The 22655-nt window shown below is 35.0% G+C and overlaps 3 protein-coding genes and 1 long non-coding RNA gene across 6 annotated transcripts; 3 read left to right on the top strand and 1 right to left on the bottom strand.

The window, feature by feature from the left end:
* The first annotated feature begins 624 nt into the window (after window positions 1-624).
* On the top strand, window positions 625-6253 carry LOC107425121 (serine hydroxymethyltransferase, mitochondrial). 2 transcript variants are annotated; one of them, XM_016035052.4, is made up of 16 exons: window positions 625-1216; window positions 1445-1495; window positions 1602-1688; window positions 2080-2201; window positions 2362-2438; window positions 2742-2866; window positions 3071-3163; window positions 3284-3376; window positions 3499-3696; window positions 3833-3937; window positions 4518-4583; window positions 4778-4855; window positions 5040-5151; window positions 5228-5338; window positions 5504-5673; window positions 6007-6253. In XM_016035052.4, exons 1-15 carry the CDS (start codon window positions 1127-1129, stop codon window positions 5650-5652), a joined length of 1557 nt encoding a protein of 518 aa, XP_015890538.3. In that variant the 5' UTR covers window positions 625-1126; the 3' UTR covers window positions 5653-5673; window positions 6007-6253. The 2 variants fall into 2 exon arrangements, with proteins under 2 accessions (XP_015890538.3, XP_015890539.3); XM_016035053.4 differs by having other exon boundaries at window positions 631-1216; window positions 6039-6253.
* Window positions 6254-6970: 717 nt separating this feature from the next.
* Window positions 6971-14013, top strand: LOC107425117 (probable cytosolic oligopeptidase A). The gene is made up of 17 exons (XM_016035046.4): window positions 6971-7440; window positions 7578-7745; window positions 7915-8038; window positions 8386-8462; window positions 9079-9222; window positions 9305-9535; window positions 9601-9691; window positions 10010-10131; window positions 10841-10948; window positions 11043-11288; window positions 11846-11991; window positions 12159-12276; window positions 12482-12641; window positions 12733-12764; window positions 13037-13102; window positions 13455-13526; window positions 13636-14013. The coding sequence occupies exons 1-17, from the start codon at window positions 6997-6999 to the stop codon at window positions 13720-13722; spliced, it is 2436 nt and encodes an 811-aa protein (XP_015890532.3). The 5' UTR covers window positions 6971-6996; the 3' UTR covers window positions 13723-14013.
* Window positions 13635-15080, bottom strand: LOC132804395 (uncharacterized). Its single transcript, XR_009639507.1, has 2 exons — window positions 13965-15080; window positions 13635-13919 (listed from the first exon to the last, which is right to left on the bottom strand). It is a non-coding gene; the product is annotated as an uncharacterized LOC132804395 (long non-coding RNA).
* Window positions 15081-15378: 298 nt separating this feature from the next.
* On the top strand, window positions 15379-22121 carry LOC107425118 (probable cytosolic oligopeptidase A). 2 transcript variants are annotated; one of them, XM_048478815.2, is made up of 17 exons: window positions 15379-15856; window positions 15991-16158; window positions 16293-16416; window positions 16651-16727; window positions 17281-17424; window positions 17543-17773; window positions 17840-17930; window positions 18235-18356; window positions 18724-18831; window positions 18924-19169; window positions 19804-19949; window positions 20126-20243; window positions 20458-20617; window positions 20710-20741; window positions 21028-21093; window positions 21560-21631; window positions 21837-22121. In XM_048478815.2, exons 1-17 carry the CDS (start codon window positions 15503-15505, stop codon window positions 21921-21923), a joined length of 2346 nt encoding a protein of 781 aa, XP_048334772.2. In that variant the 5' UTR covers window positions 15379-15502; the 3' UTR covers window positions 21924-22121. The 2 variants fall into 2 exon arrangements, with proteins under 2 accessions (XP_048334772.2, XP_048334773.2); XM_048478816.2 differs by lacking the exons at window positions 16293-16416; window positions 16651-16727 and having other exon boundaries at window positions 15381-15856.
* Window positions 22122-22655: the final 534 nt, after the last annotated feature.

The raw sequence follows: 22655 nt of genomic DNA, 5'->3' as shown, positions 1-22655 counted from the left end.
TTTTCCTTAAAAAATAATAATAATCAATGATCATTTTCTAAAGTTTTTTTTAAAATATTTGTAAAAAAAGGAAAAAAATTAAAAAAAAATGACAAAATTAAATTTTTTTTATTTTTTTTTATGTAATAATAATAATAATAATAAAATTGTAAGGCTATGAGTCTATGACGATAATAATCCTTGGATGAAAGAAGACACAACGTTAACTTGAAGTAACAGCCTCCAAAACGAAAATGACAGATGAGTTGGTAAAGTCCTCTCGAGGAAATATTCAAGGCTTGGGTGGCCGAATCTGTCTCACTAATTTCACTAAATACGATCAGGCTATAATTCAATATCTCTCTCTCTCTCTGTGAGGCTCACTTTGTGGCTAAGAAATGCCCTGTTCGGATAGGCCATTCATGGTTTGTTTTGGTGCCATATATACCTCTCATGTAACAAAATTAACTATTCCCACATAAATCCATATATGTATATATATTTCTCAATATGCTCCATTATCTCAATGCAACTTCATATAAAAAATTTCCTACCCAGATGGTTTTTGAGCCTCCCCCCATCCAAGATGAAAATGTTATTATATATATCTCAAACTTCAAAAAAGCTTGAACAGGCATAATAATATGAAACAATACATATTAAGCTGAAGATATGCTAAAAAAAGAGAGATTGTACAAATGCCATATTTATGAACAAAAACTAAGAAAAACTAATTTTGAAAGGTGGAGATATCAGTTGTACAGGATTGGAAGTGGGTCCAAAGAAAGGAAGCCACTGATGTTAGTTGTTGTTATCGGGAAACCCAATTTCATCCTGAGAGGATTGGACGAGAGAGAGAGAGAGAGAGAAAAAGAGAGAGGGAATAAATTATAATTAGATGGATCAGCAGCAAAGTTAACCAACCAGCAAAGTTAACCAACCAACCTAGGACAAGGACAAAAACACCACCATTCACTACCTCCCCAAAACATTAACTTTTCTCTGCTGCCACCAAAACCTCACCCAGAACCATTTGAGTGACAAACCGCAAAATACAATATACCATATGGTGTATCACAGAACATAGAGCTTAGAGAGTGCCAAAAAAAAAAAAAAGGGGGAAAAAAAAAAAAGAAAAAGAAAAAAGATGGCAATGGCATTGGCGCTTCGTAGGCTTTCCTCTTCTGTCAACAAGCAGATCCGCCCTCTCTTCAATGGAGGCTCTCTTTATTACATGGTTATTTACTTTTTCTTTCCACATTATTTTTAATGGGTTATGTTTGGTTTTTGACGTAAGGGTGGAAATAAGTAGAAGAAAAAGCTTGAGACTGGTTTATTATATTTCGTTTTTCCTTCTTTCATGCACGTTACATGTATGGTTATTTTCCCGGAAACCAAACAGAGGAAATTGTTGCAAGCACGTGGTTAACCTAATTTTGTTATTTATTGTTGGCTCATTTTGCAGTCCTCTTTGCCAAATGAAGCTGTGTACGAGAAGGAGAAATCGCGTGTTACGGTAAGCAAAGCTGCTTATTAACTTTCTTGTTGTTTAGATTGCTTATGGCTATAACTTTGTTCTGCTACTGATATATATAAATATATCCCAATCGTTTATCTGACAGTGGCCTAAGCAATTGAATGCTCCACTTGAAGCAGTTGACCCTGAAATTGCAAATATCATTGAGCTTGAGAAAGCTAGGCAATGGAAGGTACACTCTTTCAGGATAATCTTATCCAGATTTTTTACTTTACACCAATATGTTAGATTGCTTAGAATTCTGTTATTGGGGTTTAATTTTCATGAACATGGCTTGTATAAATTCATGGGAAGCTTCTTTGATTTATCATCCATGTGGTTGCTGAAACTAAAGAAAAAAAATCCTAAAACTTGATGGTTTAGATATTTTTCTCAAATAAACCACTTGATTTTATCTATTGCTTGCAAGTTTTCCTTTTCTCTTATTCTTTGCAATGTTTTTCTTGGCAACCCACTGAAAGATAAATGGCAAGAATGTCTCTGGCATGCATATAAACTTGAGGTTTTTTTTCTGTAAGTTTATCTATTATTGGACATAATTCACTGTTGTTTAATTTGAAAAGGGGTTAGAACTCATACCCTCAGAGAACTTCACTTCCGTCTCTGTGATGCAAGCGGTTGGGTCTATCATGACTAACAAATACAGTGAAGGATACCCTGGTGCTAGATACTATGGAGGAAACGAGTATGTAGAATCCCCTTTCAATTATTTGGCTTTTGTTCTCATAATTTGTATAAATCAATTGGCTGTGTATATGCTGCAAAATTACACTCAGATTGTATTTTGTTTTCAGCAACCCTACTTAAATATGATGCGCTAGAAACTGAAAAAATTCATACCACAGGTACATTGACATGGCAGAGACCTTATGCCAAAAGCGTGCTTTGGAGGCGTTTCAGTTGGACCCAGAAAAGTGGGGAGGTAAATATGCATAAGATACCGTGCCTGGCATTCATTAGTTCTGTTATGCTCCTTTTCTTAGGGTGGATGTTTAAATTTGCTCAAGTAGAATATAACTTGGAAGACATGTGACCAAGAAGTAGATTGATTGGTAACTGCTCATGCACTATTTAGAAGCCACTGAATTCCCAATTTTAGATGTTGGTGGATAAAAGTTGTCTGAGTAGCTTTCTTAGGAATTGATTTTACATGAGTGGATTTGTTTCTCTTAGCATGTGATTGCTACAAGGTCTCCTAAATGTGGTATCACCTTTTATATTGCAGTGAATGTGCAGCCTCTATCAGGGTCTCCTGCTAATTTTCAAGTGTACACTGCATTGCTAAAACCTCATGATAGAATTATGGCACTTGATCTTCCCCATGGCGGCCATCTCTCTCATGGTTATCAGGTGCCTAGAACTTCCAGCAATTGTTTCTGCTGCACTGATTTGTCTAATCATGACTCCTTATAATAGTCTATCTGTTAGGATTTACAACTTAAAAAAATGAGCACAATCTTTTTGAAGAACTCTTGTCTTTCATAAGTTGTTGGTTCTGTTATAATGGGAGAATGATATTGAACTTTGTTTCTTCTTTACTTGCCTTTTATGCAGACTGATACCAAAAAGATATCTGCCGTGTCTATTTTCTTTGAGACGCTGCCATATAGATTAAATGAGAGCACTGGCTATATTGACTACGACCAGGTACCTTTGCAATTTTCTTCAATACAGAGGCTGTATTAAATTGAAAGAGAGCTTTACATTTGCCCAGCTACTTTATTAGATTGTGTGTGTGTCTGTGACTTGAATATGTATGGTTTGCAGTTGGAGAAAAGTGCTACACTGTTCAGGCCAAAAATAATAATTGCAGGTGCTAGTGCTTATGCACGTTTGTATGATTATGATCGTATTCGCAAGGTAACTTCCTTTAAATTTTCAGTTTTTTTAATCCATTTAAGATTCTCATATTTTAAGTATGCGGTGTTGATCTCATGTTATTGTGAAAAGTCCTCGGTTACAACTTTATTAGCATGTCACAGGTTTGCGACAAACAGAAAGCTATATTGTTGGCAGATATGGCACACATTAGTGGATTGGTTGCAGGAGGTGTCATCCCATCACCATTTGACTATGCAGATGTGGTGACCACCACAACTCACAAGTCACTTCGTGGACCTCGTGGAGCCATGATTTTCTTCAGGAAGGGGGTCAAAGAAATCAATAAACAAGGACAAGAAGTGAGCACCTATGGAATTTTATTTGTGATTACCTTGTCTGCTGCAGATTTTCTTCTCGTTATCTTTTAGAGCATTTTTACTTCTTTCTTGACTAAATATGAACCTGTAATTGATACATTTCTCACTTCTCTTGAAGGTGTTGTATGACTATGAAGACAAGATCAACCAGGCTGTCTTCCCCGGACTTCAAGGCGGTCCTCATAACCACACAATTACTGGTTTAGCAGTTGCATTGAAACAGGTTAAACTCTAGATGAGAAATTGTCATCAAATTTTTTAGAAAATAATATATTTGTTATTTCTACTTTTTCACTTAGTTTCGGAAAATAAGGATCTTTCACTCATTGACTGCTTTTTGTTGAGATTAGGATATGTTGATCCATCCACTGACTGCATGTTTATTCATCCACCGACTGTTATAAGTGTGTTAGGCACTGAAAGATGTTTCATATTATTTATCTGTACAAATGTTTATTTTCTTCTGTATTGTAAATGTATCTAGTGTTTGTTCACTATAGCTCTTTGTCAGACTATGAGTTCTCTTCCCTAACGAATATAATTCTTGAAAACTGCTGGCCGTCAGGTATAAGATAGACAGTTTATGGGCAGTTCGTTAGAAGCAATATTGAGGAGAGGTTTTAACTGGTCGTATAATAAATTCCTAATATCCAGTAGGGAACAAATCCTCTGAATCATACCTTTCTTCCTCCCCAGTCTGCTTTGTAAAGTTACCAAAATTTGGCTTTAGATTTTACTTTCTAACTTCCAATTCTCTTAAAAATCCTATTGTTCACATTTCCTACTTATTATATTGGATACAGGCAACAACCCCAGAGTACAAAGCCTATCAAGAGCAAGTTCTCAGTAATTCATCAAAGTTTGCACAGGTACTAAACCATGAAATGCCGCAGACTTCATTAGTCATCTTGTGGCTACCGGGAAAAAAAAAAAAAAAAAAAAAAAAAGGGCTTGTAGTTATCAAAGAAAATAATAGACAAAAAGTTGCTGAAATATTTTTACTAACATATGTTCTCTCATCAGTTCCAATATTCTGATTGCTGAAATTTGACATGATTTGCAGTCTCTGATTGAAAAGGGCTACGAACTTGTTTCTGGTGGAACTGAGAACCATCTAGTTTTGGTGAATTTGAAAAACAAGGTAACGGAGATGGATTATCAATTAGATATATTATATAAACAAATAAGGATCTGAGATTATTTCAAATATGCTGTTTAGTGCTGATTCATCCTTTAGAGGAGTTTACAGATGTTGACTCCATCTTGTAAAAGGTGCATAAAGTTTTAGAATAGGGAATTTATGTTTCCAAAATGATCTTTTATAGGGTATTGACGGGTCTAGGGTCGAAAAAGTGTTGGAAGCTGTTCACATTGCAGCCAACAAAAACACTGTTCCTGGTGATGTGTCTGCCATGGTTCCCGGTGGCATCAGGATGGGTAAAGGCTCATTAACAATGGTTTTATGTTTACGTTACTTCTGCTTAGTAACTTAGTGAATTCCTGTGCATTTCAGGAACCCCAGCCCTTACTTCTAGGGGATTTGTTGAAGAGGATTTTGCTAAGGTAGCAGAATTTTTTGATGCTGCTGTAAAATTGGCGGTGAAGGTCAAGGGAGAAACAAAAGGTTCCTATAACATCTAATATAAGATATCATCAATTTCATGTTCAGCTATGTGTCTATTGTCTAGTCATGGTTCATATGCATTGTTCTTTGTAATGATTGGCTGGGAGACTAGGGGTGCTTTCAACTACTAAAATGAGTCTGCATTCTTTAATTTTAATAAACCAGGAACAAAGTTGAAGGATTTCGTGACCACACTGCAGTCTGCCTCTCACATTCAATCTGAGATTTCGAAGCTCCGCCATGACGTTGAGGAGTATGCTAAACAGTTTCCTACAATTGGATTCGAGAAAGAGACCATGAAGTACAAGAAGTGAGAGAGTATTCCTTCTGTTAGGGTATGTCATTACCTGAACATTACCTCTCTTTTAAGTTAAAGAGTTACTTGAATACTAAAGATAGTCCTATGGTTGTGCAGAATAAGCGAATACTGGCCTGTCAAAACTCTAATTCTTTGTTGATTTGTAAAACAATTTCTTAAAGCTTTTAATGAAAAACCACAAAGCCTTCAAAAGGATATAAATAAATAAATAAATCAAGACACCATACCAGTTGGAAAATTAGTTGGTCATATTCAACACAAACACATAATTTTTCTTATAATAAAGATATTCTTTTATGGAATGCAGACTGTTTTTCATTCTATAGTCTATGATTTGACAACTTTGCAGTATGTTTATGTGGTAATTGCATGTGGAAGCAGGAATTGAACGCAGACATCAGATGAGTTTTCCCTAGTTGGCAAATGAGGAGGGCCACTGTCAAGGATGTGTATCTAGAGGTTTTATATGTATAAATCCAGCAAACCGTGATTTGGATCTTCATGATATATATACATATATGTACATACTATTTGAGGCAGGCACTCCCTTTTAATAAACTTAAATATCAAAAACAGCTACTATCATATTCACTTCATGCCTTGGCTGATGCTTATCTTTATCTCTTCATTTCCAATGAACAAACAAACTTGACTGCATTATTTATCTAAACAAAGATCAAGGAAGAGTTTCTAGCAATTGATATCATATTTACCTTCTATATTAAATATGTAGCAGCAATTCAAAAACCTTTTGACTAAATTAATTTCTCCGGTCTCTATGAGAAACAGCATAGTAGTGAAGTTTTATTTTCAGACAATAATTTTGATTTTGAATTTCTCAACCCAATATAAAAAATCATTCTTTTATAAATTTTATAAGGGGAATTGTAAAACCATAAAAAAGAAATATCCAATTTGAACCATGTCCTGAGTAAACTCCAAAGTTTTTAACCTTCAAGAATTGTACTTAAAAGGGTAATCCTTCATAGAAATTGAGTAAGCAATATATTCTAATATGTGATGTCATTCAACGAATTTTATTACCCTTAGTAACAAAATAATATATGGAAATTACCTTTCAGAGTCAGGACTGTTACATATGCTTGGATTAACTTTTATATTAAAAATCTTTGACTAAAGTATGAAGATAATATCAAGTTTGTCGCTTAAAACATAAGCTTAAGAGAAATTTACCAAACTTATATGAATGGAATAAGGATATAGAATATGGACTATAAAAAAAAACAACCAAAAAAGGGCAAGAAGATACTTTGCGTGGAAAGGAAGACAAAAACAAAAAAAGGAAATGAAAAAACAAAATTAGGAAAACTGAAATGAAATGAAGAGAGAATTGGAAATTCACGTTGTAGGAAAGAGAAGAGGAGGGCTATTGGGAGCTCTTCTTATAGTCAATATGCTCATGGCGACCCGTATGTCACTCTCTTCTTGCTCACTCCTCCTTAAACACACTTGTCCTCCTCCACGCCTCTTTGCCCCTAAACATTTACGCAAATCCCATCCCTGTCCTCTATGGTCTTCTTCCTTCTCTCTCTGTCTTCATAAATCCACCATCACCACCTCCTCCTCTTCTTCTTCCTTCCCTCCTTCACTCTCAGTCTCTTCTTGCTCTTCTTTCTCTTCTGCGCCATCAATGGCGGCCACTTCTGCTTCGGACGACTCCATCCACTCCAACCCACTTCTCCAAGACTTTGACTTTCCACCATTCGATGTTGTTGAAGTCAAGCACGTGCGTCCCGGGATTCGCTCCCTCTTGAAGAAACTCGTACGTGTTGTTGAAAATTTTATCGGATTTCCATAATCTCTGTTTAAAGTTTGGATTTTGATAATTTTGTTTGGGTTTTTGTGTTCTGGGTTTTCCGAGTTTTGTGTGTTTGAGTCTGATGGTCTGGGTCTTGTTAGGAGGATGATTTAGTGGAACTGGAGCGCACGGTTGAACCGTCGTGGCCAAAGTTAGTGGAGCCCTTGGAGAAGATCGTGGACAGATTGAGTGTGGTTTGGGGGGTAATCAACCATCTCAAGGCTGTCAAGGATTCTGCCGAGCTTCGCTCCGCCATTGAAGAAGTCCAGGTATGTATTTTTGAACAAGTAATTCAATCAAGAGGAAAAAGAAGAAATTTTTGTTTCCAAGAATGAAAATTGAATCTAAACATGGACTTTATGTTTTTGTGTACTCGGGACTTAATTGTGTTTGTATTGTCACTTTTTAGTGCATAAAGGTGTTTGATCATGTTTGCAGCCGGAGAAAGTTAAGTTTCTGCTAAGAGTGGGGCAAAGTAAACCTCTCTACGATGCTTTTAAAGCTATTCAAGATTCTTCTGATTGGCAATCACTCAGTGATGCACGTAAACGCATAGTGGAATGTGAGTATCTAAGATCTTCTATACCATGTAAAAATGGAAAACTGAAAGCCCCAATATATATATATATATATATACATACTTTCATTGGTTGATTGAATTCTCATTGATCAAATTATGAGCAAATAGTAGTTCTTGAACTTTCATTAGCAAATAGTAATTCTCATCGACCAAATTATTAGCAAATAGTAATTCTCATTGGTTGATTTTCCCCTTTTTTTTTTTTTTTTTCCCCCCCCCCCCCCCCCCGTGTGGTAAAAGAACATTATGTATGAGTGCTTGAAGCTTTTTTTAACCCCGTAGTGACTCTTCTCTGACATTCTCTTTGAACTATAACTGTGTTGATGCAGCCCAAATAAAAGAAGCGGTACTCAATGGCGTTTCTCTTGAAGATGATAAAAAAGACCAATTTAACAAAATTCAACAGGTGTGTTTATCTTTTATGATGCTATTATTAAAGTTACTAGGATGGAAGAGTTTCCCCAATCTCACTGGTTATCATTTGCTGAATGAAGTATTTGTTTTTTTGTTATATGTACAAGTATCAAGTACTTGCCTTATCTTACGTACAATATATGCACCTGTAGTTGACTTTGTTTCTCATCCAAGAAAAAAACACATGCATGATGCATCTGTCTCCAAATTGAATATGGAATATCTGTCATAGTAACTGATCAAATCCTCAATTCAATTGTACCATTGGTTCCTATCATCTTAGGAAGGCTTGTTTTCTGATTTGCAATCACTTGTCTAAAATCATGCTTGTTGGATTTGTTAATTGAGTGCTTTAAATATAAGCATTTAATTACAGAGATATGATAACTTATGCAAGGATATCTGTTAAGACACATGGGAGGACGTTTGTATGGGCTTCTAGTCTTTGGTTGTTTTTATCTAATCTTTCTCCCTGAATTAGAATGCCGAGCATCTAGTCATTGACCTTATTCTAGGAGTTTAAATAGAGAAGGTTGTTGTGGATGATACTGTTATTTTATTTTTGTGTTGTTGGTTATTATCCTTTTTTGGCATGATTTTATTTGCAGGAACTGGAAAAGCTGGCTCAAAAATTTGACGAGAATGTATTGGATGCGACAAAGAAGTTTGAAAAATTAATTACTGACAAGAAAGAAATTGAAGGATTGCCAGCTACTGCACTTGGATTGGCTGCACAGACAGCAGTGTCAAAGGTAATTCACAATTAATCTGATGTACAGCACTATTCTTCATTTGTTTCATTCTTCAGATTTGCTGTTTTTTGTATCTCTACAGGGACATGAAAATGCTACTGCTGAGGATGGGCCCTGGGTGATAACATTAGATGCTCCAAGTTTTCTCTCAGTCATGCAACATGCTCGAAATCGGACTTTGCGTGAGGAAGTCTATCGTGCTTATGTGACTCGTGCATCTAATGGGGATCTTGATAATACATCAATCATTGACCAAATTTTGAAGCTTAGGTTGGAAAAGGCTAAGCTTCTAGGTTACAATAACTATGCTGAGGTAGGTATACTGTGTCATAGCAAAATTTATTTTCGGTAAAAGGATGCTGAAATAAAATTTAACAGGTAAGCATGGCAACCAAAATGGCAACCGTTGAAAAAGCAGAAGAGCTTCTTGAGAAACTTCGCAGTGCTTCCTGGGATGCTGCAGTCCAAGGTAGCATTTTTAGATTATATATTTATGCTCACTTAGTGGTTGTAAAGATGTTTGCATAATCCTTTGAATTGGTGCATGAATTTAAATCTTTGGTACGGTTTTTTTTTCTGAAATTACTTTATAATGCTGGCTCTTCTGTTATTCGTTGATGGTTTGTGAGCTCCAATTCTGAATTTATGCTTATGCTGTATGATATAATATACATATATATTTTTTCAAAAAGAAGATTGCCTGGTAGAATTCATTATTTTTAATGCATCCACTTCTCAATAAGGGCTGTTTCAGTTGGAACTGAGTATGATCTTGAACCTTGTGTAGATGTGGAAGACCTAAAAACTTTCTCCAAAAAGCAAGGTGCACTAGAAGCAGATGATTTGAACCACTGGGACATCAACTTTTGGAGTGAAAGGCTTCGTGAATCAAAGTTTGACATCAATGAGGTTGGTTTTTTGTGTGTGCGCATACCTCATGCATAACTTTAAATACTTTATTAGCTTTTATAGTTCATGCAGTCCTTGACTATAAAATTAAGTATCACATATTATTATTTTTTGTTTAGGGTTCTCGTTTCATCAATTGTTTCTGAAAGTTCTATTTTTTTTTTTTTTAATGAAAAAATATTTTTTAGACATTCATTCTTATTATAATTACCTACTACTACTACTAATGCTGCTGCTAATTATTTTTTGGGGGTGGGGGGTTGGTGGCTGGGGTGCAGTTTTGAGGATTAGTACATCTAATACAGGATTGATCTCTACTAGTTTACTGGATTAAGCAATTATTGTAAGGTCTCAATGTTTTTCTTGGTGAAAAGTTCTAAGTTCTCGAGTCAAATGTACATAAAGATCATCATTATTATCAAATGTACATAAAGATCGTTATTATTATCTCCAGCATCTTTTTCTCTTTTTCAGCTTCATATTTCAATATTCTGCTTTCTATTTCAATATATCAATGAACAGGCATTACAATGTCAGTTTCTGCATACTTTTTTATTGGTTATCATGTGAGAACTTTATTATTAGCAAATGGTAGTTCTTCTCCCTGAAATTATATTAAGGAGACTTTTTTATATATTCTTTTTTAAATTTTTAATAACCCCTCTATTCTGCTTTGAAGACTTACTTTTCTAGCCTTTGTCTGCTACAGGAAGAATTGCGTCCGTATTTCTCTTTGCCCAAGGTTATGAATGGTCTTTTCAACCTTGCAAAAACGCTGTTTGGAATTGAAGTTGAGCCGGCTGACGGTCTGGCTCCGGTATATACTTCATCGGGCTTATATGTGCTCTGTTTTGGTACCATAATGTAATTATGAAGTTTGAATTCTATTAATATATGGTTCTACTGTCCAGGTGTGGAACAATGATGTTAAATTCTACTGTGTCAAAGACTCTTCAGGTAGCCCTATTGCATACTTCTATTTTGATCCATATTCTCGACCGGCCGAGAAAAGAGGTGGTGCATGGATGGATGAGGTTGTTTCTCGAAGTCGTGTCTTGTCACGCAATGGTACCTCTGCAAGGTTACCTGTGGCCCACATGGTGTGCAATCAAACACCACCTGTAGGAAGCAAGCCAAGTCTAATGACCTTCCGTGAGGTAATCTTAATTACAATGCTTTAGCTGACATAATATGTTACAATTAAGATAAGCAAAATGGAGGAAAGAAATGATGGTAGGTGAAAAAGGAGGGTGGGAGGGAAAGAAAACTAATTAGTTCTACTTCCATTGCGCTTCTCGTTCCACCCAAGTTTAAAGAGAAAGAAAAAGGATAGGAAGTGCAACTATTATACGTGACATAGACCCCAAACTAACACAAGCAAGTATAGCAATTAGTTCCTCTATGTCTCTGGTGTTTCTCTTGTGATGAAATAATCCATATGAATGTAAGTGTGTAAGCTTGAACTTGGGACTGTGCATGTGAAGCCCAGTCTGAATTATTTGCTGTTGGGAATGTTCAATTGTCCTGTAAAATTTCAACAGTAGACATATCTTGTTATGTAACATGTTTTTTATATCCTTGTCATTTTTTGGTCATTATAGTTCTGTGGTTAGATTACAATGATGCATCCACTTTCATTACAGAGTATCTGTTAAATTTATGATGTCTATATATTGCTTTTTCTGTAATTAAGGAACTATGACCGGTTTTGCAGGTAGAGACTGTCTTCCATGAATTTGGTCATGCACTTCAGCATATGCTGACTAATGAGGATGAGGGTCTAGTTGCTGGTATTCGGGGGATAGAATGGGATGCTGTTGAATTACCCTCACAGTTCATGGAGAATTGGTGTTACCATAGGTATTCTACCAAGACCTCAGTAACAATCATGCATGTTACTCATGTGGGATTGGTTTTGGTAGCGGTTCCTAATGTGAATAAAAAATCCAAAACTTACAGCTTTCATGCAGGATATTGCAATTGCAAGCATTTTTAGTTAACATTGGTTTGTGATTATGATCATGTAGGGAAACTTTGATGAGCATAGCAAAACATTATGAAACTGGGGAGAGTCTTCCTGAAGGCATATATTTGAAGCTTCTTGCAGCTAGGACTTTCCGTGCTGGCTCCCTAAGTCTCCGTCAGGTTAGTACAATTCGCAACTGTATTGTGTAAAATTAGTAGGAAACAAAATTTTCTTTTATGAGATTAGCACATTTTGCATATTTTATTGGTAGAGTATCCAAGCATTGCTCTTTTAGTATCATGAAGAATTTCCGACGTATAAAACGTTTGATTTAAGAATGCTCCGTCCATTCAATTCTAAGACTACACTATTATATTTTTTCAGCTAAGATTTGCATGTGTTGACTTGGAGCTGCATACAAAATATGTTCCTGGTGGATCTGAATCGATCTATGACGTTGATAGGAGGGTTTCTGAAAAAACACAAGTGATCCCTCCGCTTCCGGAAGACAGATTCCTTTGCGGCTTCAGCCATATATTTGCAGGTTTGTTTCACTTCCCAAATTTAAGTTGAATTCCTTACTCTTCTTAGTTTCCATTTCACCTTATACATGTTTTTATGCGTGCAACTTTTAGGTGGATATGCAGCTGGATACTACAGTTACAAGGTATTAGTTTTTCTTTCTTGTAAACGACTAACAATGGTCTATATGGAAACAAGTTGTACCTTCATGACGAGAATGTTCTGCTCACTCCAGCTTTATGATTCTTGTTATAAAGAAATTACACCGTAACGAAAAATATGTCTGATCTTTTTGCTCGATATACCCTTTCTTTTTTCTTTTATTATTATTATTATTATTATTATTATTTTGGTTTCTCTATATTATCCTCTTGTTCGTGAAATTTGATCCTGGAATAAAATTTCACTACTTTACAGTGGGCTGAGGTGTTGTCGGCTGACGCTTTCTCTGCATTTGAGGATGTTGGATTGGATGACAGCAAGGTATTGTCTACATGTTGCTTGATTGATTTGATAAATAATGCAATTAGGCACCTCTTAGATAAATTAGCAACAATTATAAGATGTGGGAGTGAAAAGCGGTGGACAATGTTGGAGTTCTTGCAGTCATTACCCTTGAGTTGATATAATTTGCTGAATTTCTTCTAATCTGCTGCTTGCTACATCTCCCAAGAATCTTATTAAATTTTTCTGGAGATCAGAAATTGATTCATTTTTTTTATTCGAGTACCTGTATTACCAGTCGCTGTTAGTTGTGAAGCTCAAGAAACATGTTGGGGTCTGTTAAGTTACTAGCTTTCACATATCAAAAAATGATTAATGTATCCTGCAACAGGCTGTCAAAGAAACGGGAAAAAAGTTCCGAGAAACTATACTTGCTCTTGGAGGTGGAAAAGCGCCTCTTGAGGTCAGACTCTAAATATGGATTGTACAATGTTTATAAAAGATTCAAACTTTTTTAAATTTTCGTCATTTTTGAACTTCAGATCTGATTTAGCTGATTTTCTGAACACCAGGTTTTTGTGGCATTCCGAGGGCGAGAGCCTTCACCAGAGGCATTACTCAGGCATAACGGCTTACTATCGGTTACCGCCTCTGCTTGAGTTGCGAAGGTTCATGCTACATCAGGCTGTTAAAAGAATATTCACATTATGGTCTCTGCACATGGGTTGAAAGATAAAATATCTCTGCATGTTTTGGAAGATCCATTTAGTTTTATTTATAGTTTGATTTAGCAAACAAAGGAACACACAAACAATAAAAAACAAAGAAAGAAAGATATATTTGTACCAATTGCTACCTTGGTCCATAAATTCTAGAAAGATATATTTGTACCAATTGCTACCTTGGTCCATAAATTCTTGAAGTTTTATTGGGATAAGTGGTTCATTTTACGGATTGCAATTTTCAATGCGATGGAGGTGAAGTCTAACCATAATATTTTAGGTTCAATTGCAAAAGTGAAAAAAACAGTGACTCCTTAAAGAGTAAAAACAAACGATTAAACAAGAATGGGTAGTTACAAAGATATTATTTTTGCTGTTAAATCTCTCTTAGAGAACTTAAAATAAAATTGAAGTCTAGCGGAGGTAAAATATGTGCCTATCTTTTCTTATTTCCTGATGGGTGTTTTGGCTCCATCCTTTGTTTATCTTTTGCGAGAGAATTGGGGTTCAATGACGTAGTTCTGGTAATTAGTATTGTAAAGGTGCGGTAGATTTGGTTCTTGGTAATCAGTTTAGTTTCCATGAGGATTGCTTTGCTATTAAAACATCACCTAAGTATCTCTTGTTCTGTTTCTTGTGAGTTTTCTCCTCCAGAGACTAAGGACCTGATTGACCATTAGAATTTAAAACAGTTTTTTGTTCTATAGAACAGAAAATTATTTCTAAAATAAAAAATTACCTGTTTGATTATCAGTTTTTAAAAACAGTTTCGAAAACAAATTTAAAAAAAAATAAAATTTAGAAAATATTAAAATGATATTTTTCTGTTTTCTGTTTTTTGAGTTTTGAAAACTGTTTTCAAATATCACTGGTTAAATAGCCTTGTTTTCAAAAACAAATAAAAATAATTTATTTTTTTATTTTGAAAATAATATTTTGAAAACTGAAAGCAGAAAATATAGCCAAACAGATCATGATATTATGGGTCACTTGATGGTTAAGAAAGCTTTAATTTCGAATGATTCTGTTGTTTGGGTTGAAGAGAGTCCTTCCTAGCTCTCAGATACCCTTCTCATGTGTCAATGGCTTTTGTTTAATAGATTCTTCAATTTCCCTTCCCCAAAAAATAAATAAATAAATAAATAAAATATAATAAGAACTAGAAGCGGTAAGTTTTAATAAATATGCTCTTTAAACTAATAACTAATATAAATAACTCATTTTCAGGAAAAAATAATAATAGTAATAATAATAATAATAGTAACTCATTTACCTTGAATAAAAATAACACTTAAAATTCCTCAATAAAAAACCATCCAAAAAAAATAATTTTTTTTTTTACTTAAAATGGAGATTAAGACCAAAAAATAAAAAAATAAATACTATTTGTCATTATTAATAATTAATCAATAGAAAAAATTTATTTACTAAGTGGCAGCTTAAATGTTTATTTTTACAATGATCCCTTTCTCTATTAAGTTTTTAGTATTTAAAATAAAATTACTAACATGTTACTTAATAAAATACTACTGTACATTTAGTTTATAAACTATGAAAAATTGCATTAAAAATATTAGTAATTTATTGAAACCGAGAAAGCAAATTCACGTAGAAAAATAAAAATAAAAAAAATAGAAAAATTGAAATGAGGAGGGAATAGCAAATTCACGTAGTAGGAAAGAGAAGGAGAGAGTTCTACTAGAAGCTCAACTCCTTCATGGCGAGGCATATAAGTATTAGAATATATCACTCACTCTTCCGTGAAGTTGAGCACACTCGGAGTCGTGCACGTCTCTGTTCCTTCTCCTCTAAATACGACTCTGCTCCTCCTCTTCCTTCTCTATTCTCTATTCTTCACAATTCCATCACCTCCTCTTCTTCTTCCTCAGTCTCAGTCTCAGTCTCAGTCTCCTCCCTCTCTGCTGCTCCTTCAATGGCGACCACTTCTGCTACTGCTTCAGACGACTCCATCCACTCGAACCCACTTCTCCAAGACTTCGACTTTCCACCATTCGATGTTGTCGAAGCCAAGCACGTGCGTCCCGGTGTTCGCTCCCTCTTGAAGAAACTTGTACGTGTTTGTTGTTGTTGTTGTTGTTGTTGTTTCGTTATTCTCTGTTTGTTTGTTTGTTTGTAATTGTTTGGATATTTTTTATCATTTTTTGAGTAATGGGTAGTTGGTTTTGTGTTCTGGGTTTTTTGTAGGAGGATGATTTGGTGGAACTGGAGCGCACGGTTGAGCCTTCGTGGCCAAATTTGGTAGAGCCATTGGAGAAGATCGTGGACCGATATAATGTGGTTTGGGGTGTAATCAGCCATCTCAAGTCTGTCAAGGATTCCCCCGACCTTCGCTCCGCCGTTGAAGAAGTCCAGGTGTGTGTGGATCTTTTCTTCAACTCCTGAAGTGATTAGTGATTACCATGAAGCCTGAATCTATCTTGATATTTGAAACCATAGGTTTTATAATGTCACTTTTTAGTGCATAAGGTTTTTGATCATGTTTCCAGCCGGAGAGAGTTAAGTTTCAGCTAAGGTTGGGGCAAAGTAAACCTCTCTATAATGCATTTAAAGCTATTCAAGACTCTCCTGATTGGCAAACTCTCACTGATGCACGCAAACGCATAGTGGAATGTGAGTTTCTAACATCTTGTATACCATGTAAAATGGCAAACTGAAAGCCACAATATATATATATATATATATATATATATAAGTAGAAATCTCGTTTTTCGATTCTCTTATTTAAATAGCGTTATAAATGGAATGATCGAACCATTTCTTACGTCGTTAACTGAAAACGTAATACTTGTCTCTTGCCTCTTGTCTAACATTTTCTATCAACTACAATTGTTGTTTTGATTCCAGCCCAAATAAAAAAAGCGGTACTCAAGGGTGTTTCTCTTGAAGATGATAAAAGAGACCAATTTAACAAAATCGAACAGGTGTGTTTATATTGCTATTACTAAAGTAACTAGGATGGAAGGATTTTTCCCATCCCCACTGGTGATCAATTGAAATTTCTGAATCAAATATTGGTTCTTCTTTTCTTTTATATAAGTATCAAGTACTTGCTTCATTGTTACATACAATTTCGCTTTCTATTTGTAATAGAAGGAACACAAGTACGGCAACTGTCTCCAAATTGAAATTGGGATAACTTATCAAATCCTCAATTCGATTGTACCATTGGTTCCTATCATATTACGAAGGCTTGTGTTCTAATTTACAATTACTTGCGTTAGATAATGGTTATCGAATTTGTTACTTGAGATTTTTAATTATAAGCATTTAAAAACAGAGGCACTGTTCATATGGGCTTCTAGTCCTTGGCCTTTATTTTTCATGCATTCTTTCTCCTTGAATTGGAAATGCTGAGTGTCAGTCATTGACCTTATTCTTGGAATTTGAGCAGAGAAGGTGATTATGGATGATACAGTAATTTTATTTCTTTGTTGTCCATTATTTATCTCTTATTGGCATGATTTTTTTTTGCAGGAACTGGGAAGACTGTCTCAAAAATTTGAGGAGAATGTATTGGATGCCACAAAGAGGTTAGACAAATTTATTACTGATAAGAAAGAAATTGAAGGATTGCCAGCTACTACACTTGGATTGGCTGCACAAAGAGCAGTGTCAAAGGTATTTCATCATTAATCTGACGTATGGCACTATTCTTCATGTGTTTCATTCTTCAAGTATGTGTATTTTCTTTCCTTGTCTTTTATACTATTTCCAAATAATTTGTGTATCTCTACAGGGGCATGAAGATGCTACTGCTGAGGATGGGCCCTGGGTGATAACATTAGATGTTCCAAGTTATCTTTCTATAATGAAACATGCTCGAAATCGGACTTTGCGTGAGGAAGTCTACCATGCTTATGTGACTCGTGCATCCAATGGGGATCTTGATAATGCATCAATCATTGACCAACTTTTGAAGCTTAGGTTGGAAAAGGCTAAGCTTCTCGGATACAATAACTATGCTGAGGTAGGTATACTGTGTCATAGCAAAGTTTGTTTCCAGTAATAGGCATGCTGAAATATATTTTAACAGCTAAGCATGGCAACCAAAATGGCAACTGTTGAAAAAGCAGAAAAGCTCCTCGAGAAACTTCGCAGTGCTTCCTGGGATGCTGCAGTTCAAGGTAGCATGTTTAGATGATATATCTATGCTCACTTAGTGGGTGCAAAATTATTTGCATAATCCTTTAAATTGTAGAATGAAATTTAGATCTTTGATAGGATTTTATGTTCTGAAATTACTTCATAATGCTGGCTCTTTTGTTATTCTTTGATGGTTTGTGAGCTCCAGTTCTGAATTTATGCTTCTGCTGTATAATATTTTTTTCAAAAAGAAATATGGCTGGTGATATTCATTATTTAACCATTTCTCAATAAAGGCTGTTTCAGCTGCAACTGAGTATGATCTCGTACCTTTCATCCTTTTAGATGTGGAAGAACTAAGGACTTTCGCCAAAAAGCAAGGCGCACTAGAAGCAGATGATTTGAACCATTGGGACATCAACTTTTGGAGTGAAAGGCTTCGTGAGTCAAAGTTTGACATCAATGAGGTTGGGTTTCCTTGTGTCTGTGTATGTATGCATGTAGTCATACATAAATTCAATTATTCTTATTATTGGATTTTGCTATATACTAAGTTTTCAAGGTGGAGGTATATAAAGATTGTCATTATTATCTCGAGCAACCTTTTCTCTTTTCCTACTTTCTATTTTAATATATCAATGAACAGCCATTACAATGTCCGTTTCTGCATCCTTTTTGATTGGTTATCATGTGAGAACTTTATCATTACCAAATAGTAGTTCTTATCAGTGAAACTATATTAAGGAAACTTTTTTATGTATTCTTTTTTAAGCTTTTTGTAAATCCCTTAGCTCTGCTTTGAAGACTTACTTTTCTAGCCTTTGTCTACTGCAGGAAGAATTGCGTCCATATTTCTCTTTGCCCAAGGTTATGAATAGTCTTTTCAACCTTGCAAAGATGCTTTTTGGAATTGAAATTGAGCCGGCTGATGGTCTGGCCCCGGTATATATTTGATGGCTTTATATGTGCTCTGTTTTGTACCATAATGTGAATATGAATTCTGAATTCCATTAATATATGGTTCTACTGTCTAGGTGTGGAACAATGATGTGAAATTCTACTGTGTCAAAGACTCTTCAGGTAGCCCTATTGCATATTTTTATTTTGATCCGTATTCTCGACCGGCAGAGAAACAAGGTGGTGCATGGATGGGTGAGGTTGTTGCCCGAAGTCGTGCCTTGTCGCGCAATGGTACCTCCGCAAGGTTGCCTGTGGCCAACATGGTGTGCAACCAAACACCACCCGTAGGGAACAAGCCAAGCCTAATGACCTTCCTTGAGGTAATCTTAATTGCATTGCTTGAGCTGACACAGTATATTACAATTAAACCTATAATGACATTGAGCTATGTTTATGAATAAGAGAAATGATGGAATATGTTAGAAAATGGAGGAAAGAAAGGGATTATACGGTTGTTTGGTAGGTGGAAAAGGAGGCAAGGAGAGGGGGAATGAAAACATAATAGTTCTATTTCTATTGGGCTTCTCATTCCTCTCAAGTTTAAATAGAAGGAATAAGAATGGGAAGTGCAAATATTAAGTATGTATTTTGCATGGCATAGGCCCCAAACTAACACAAGCAAGTTGGGCAATTAGCTCCTATATGTTCTGGTGTTTGTCTTGTGATTGGGATGGTTCATATGAATGCATTTATGTAAGCCTGAACTTAGGACTGCGCTTGTGAAGGCCCCGTCTTTCTGCTGTTGGGAATGTCCAGGTGTCCTATAGAATTTCCACAGTAAAGATATCTGGTTATGTAGCATGTTATCTGTATCCTTTTTATGTTTTGGTCAATAGAGTTCAGTGGTTAGGTATACAATGTTGCATCTCATTCATCTTAGAGTGTCTGTTAAATTTGTGATGTCTTTATATATTGTCTATTCTGTATACAAGAAATTATGACTGCTTTATGCAGGTAGAGACTGTCTTCCATGAGTTTGGTCATGCACTTCAGCATATGCTGACTAAGCAGGATGAGGGTCTAGTTGCTGGTTTTCGGGGGATAGAATGGGATGCTGTTGAATTACCCTCTCAGTTCATGGAGAATTGGTGTTACCATAGGTATTCTATCAAGACCTGAGAGATAAGATACATATTACCTCATATGGTATTGGTTTTGATGGCAGTTCCTGTTGTGAATTTTAAATCCCAAACTTTGAGCTCTTTTCCTTTTCATGCAGTATGTTGCAATTGCAAGCATATTTATTTAATATAGGTTTGTGATTATGATCATTCAGGGATACTTTGATGAGCATAGCAAAACATTATGAAACTGGGGAGAGTCTTCCTGAAGGTATATATTTGAAGCTTCTTGCAGCTAGGACTTTCCGTGCTGGCTCCCAATTTCTTCGTCAGGTTAGTACAATTTGCAGCTTTGATATTGTGTAAATTTAGTAGGAACCAAATTTTTCTTTTTATGAGATTAGCATATTTTCCGTATTTTATTGGCAGAGCATCCAAGCATTGCTCTTTTAGTAGCATGAAGAATTTCTGACTTATCAAAGGTTTGAATTAGAAATGCTGGTGTGATGTATTCAATTCTTAGTATGTATAATTATTATTTTTTCAGATAAGATTTGCCAGTGTTGACTTGGAGCTGCATACAAAATATGTTCCTGGTGGATCTGAATCCATTTATGATATTGATAGGAGGGTTTCTGAAAAAACACACGTGATCCCTCCACTTCCAGAAGACAGATTCCTCTGCAGCTTCAGCCACATATTTGCAGGTTTATTTCCACTTTCAAAATTTAATTTGAACGCCTAACTCTTCTTAGCTCCTACCTGCCCTTCTACATGTTTTTCTGTGCGCAAATTTTAGGTGGATATGCAGCTGGATACTACAGCTACAAGGTATTATTTTTCCTTTCTTTTAAATGACTTGCAATGGCATATATGGAAACAAGTTGTATACTCATGATGAGAATGTTCCACTCACTCCTGCTTTATGATTCTCATCATAAAAAGAAACTACAGCATAAAGAAAAATATGTCTGATCTGTGTGCTCAATGGACCTTTATATATATATATATATATATATAATTTTTTTGTTTATATATATATATATATATATATATATATATCATTCTATTTTTCTGTGAAATCTAATCCTGGAACAAAATTTCTATTATTTTGCAGTGGGCTGAGGTGTTGTCGGCTGATGCTTTCTCTGCATTTGAGGATGCTGGATTGGATGACATCAAGGTATTGTCTACATATAGCTTGATTGATTTTTAATATCTGCAATGTTCTTTTAATAAATAGTGTGCAATAAAACACCTCATAGATGATTCTGTAGCATTTCTGATGCACAATTTGGATGAACATGATTGTTACCAAAATCTTAAAAAAGATAATCATTGATAAATTAGCAACAATTATAAGATGTGCAAGTGAAAAGAGGTAGACAATGTTGGAGTTCTTGTGGTCATTATCCTTCAGTTGATATCCAAAATTTGCAGGATTTCATCTAATCTGCTCTTTGCTACATCTCCCAACAATGTTGTAAAATCTTTCTGGGGATCAGAAATTGATTCACTTTTTTTTTTTTTTTTTTTTTTTAAAATTCCAATGCTAGTCGTTATTAGTTGAAGCTTAAGAAACATGTTGGGGTCTGTTAAGTTACTAGCTTTCAAATATCAAAAAATGATTAATATGTCCTGCACAACAGGCTGTCAAAGAAACAGGAAACAAGTTCCGAGAAACTATCCTTGCTCTTGGAGGTGGAAAAGCACCACTTGAGGTCAGACTCTAATTTATAGATTATTATAGAATGATAAATCTTTTTATAAAAAGATTCAAATTTTTCCAAGGTCTCTTCATTTTTGAACTTCATGGCATTAGCAAATACCAGCTTCATTTCTTTTTCTGCTACTACTCTCATTGATAACTGCTATTGCTGAGCAAATTCATTTTAGATCTCATTTAGCTGATTCTGTCAACACCAGGTTTTTGTGGCATTCCGAGGGCGAGAACCTTCACCAGAGGCATTACTCAGGCATAATGGCTTACTATCAGTTACTCCTTCTGCTTGAGTTATAAAGGTTCATGCACATCAGGCTGTGAAAAGAAAGTTCACATTCATCTTCTCTTTTATGCAGTATTCTTGGGATGAAGATTAAATATCTCTTCTGCAATGCTTTAGAAGATCGATTTAGTTTTATTTGTAGTATGGTTTACAGGTTTAGCAATCAAAAAAAAAAAAAAAAAAAAAAAAAAAGACAAAGACAATTGTTACCCTTGTCGATAAAATCTTTATGTTTTATAGGGATAAGTGGCTCATATTTTTCTTTTCTAGTGAAAAAGGAGTCTAAAACCAAATATGAGGGTTATAAAACCCAACAAAAGCAATGGATTGCAATTTTCAAATTCTTTTTTTTTTTTTTTTACGCTTTATTGCAAGTTTAAAAAAAAATAAATAAATGAACACACACAGACACAACAACACTCCTATTAGTAAAAACAAATGATTAAACAAGGATGGGAATTACAAAGATATTATTTTGCCGTAATCTCGTAGAAAAATTCAATTAAATTCAAGTCCTGCAAAGGTATATATGGTTTTTGTGAGAAAATAATTGATCAAAGGTAAAAAAATTATCAGTTCCCCCCCCCCCCCAACCAAAAAAAAACAAAAACTAAAATTGGTAACTTTTAGGAAAAGTGCTCTTTAATAAATAACACATTTACCTTAAATAAAAATAATTTATTTTTACCTAGAATGGAGATAATATAATTACACTTACAAAATAAACTGAAATGATCAG

This window comes from Ziziphus jujuba, chromosome 7 (assembly GCF_031755915.1).
Source record: "Ziziphus jujuba cultivar Dongzao chromosome 7, ASM3175591v1".
Classification (NCBI taxonomy): domain Eukaryota; kingdom Viridiplantae; phylum Streptophyta; class Magnoliopsida; order Rosales; family Rhamnaceae; genus Ziziphus; species Ziziphus jujuba.
Note: the sequence above shows the minus strand (reverse complement) of the source record. Positions and strands in the feature narration are given on the sequence as shown.

Excerpts from the sequence above, each read along its gene's own strand:
- LOC107425117 (XM_016035046.4), top strand. The coding sequence starts at position 6,997 with ATGAAGAGAGAATTGGAAATTCACGTTGTAGGAAAGAGAAGAGGAGGG. Across the intron at positions 9,223-9,304 it reads CACAGACAGCAGTGTCAAAG|GGACATGAAAATGCTACTGC; the intron begins GTAATTCACAAT and ends GTATCTCTACAG. Across the intron at positions 10,949-11,042 it reads CGGCTGACGGTCTGGCTCCG|GTGTGGAACAATGATGTTAA; the intron begins GTATATACTTCA and ends TCTACTGTCCAG.
- LOC107425121 (XM_016035052.4), top strand. The coding sequence starts at position 1,127 with ATGGCAATGGCATTGGCGCTTCGTAGGCTTTCCTCTTCTGTCAACAAG. Across the intron at positions 3,377-3,498 it reads ATTATGATCGTATTCGCAAG|GTTTGCGACAAACAGAAAGC; the intron begins GTAACTTCCTTT and ends AGCATGTCACAG. Across the intron at positions 5,339-5,503 it reads GGTCAAGGGAGAAACAAAAG|GAACAAAGTTGAAGGATTTC; the intron begins GTTCCTATAACA and ends TTAATAAACCAG.
- LOC107425118 (XM_048478815.2), top strand. The coding sequence starts at position 15,503 with ATGGCGAGGCATATAAGTATTAGAATATATCACTCACTCTTCCGTGAA. Across the intron at positions 17,774-17,839 it reads GATACAATAACTATGCTGAG|CTAAGCATGGCAACCAAAAT; the intron begins GTAGGTATACTG and ends ATATTTTAACAG. Across the intron at positions 20,618-20,709 it reads CTTCAGCCACATATTTGCAG|GTGGATATGCAGCTGGATAC; the intron begins GTTTATTTCCAC and ends CGCAAATTTTAG.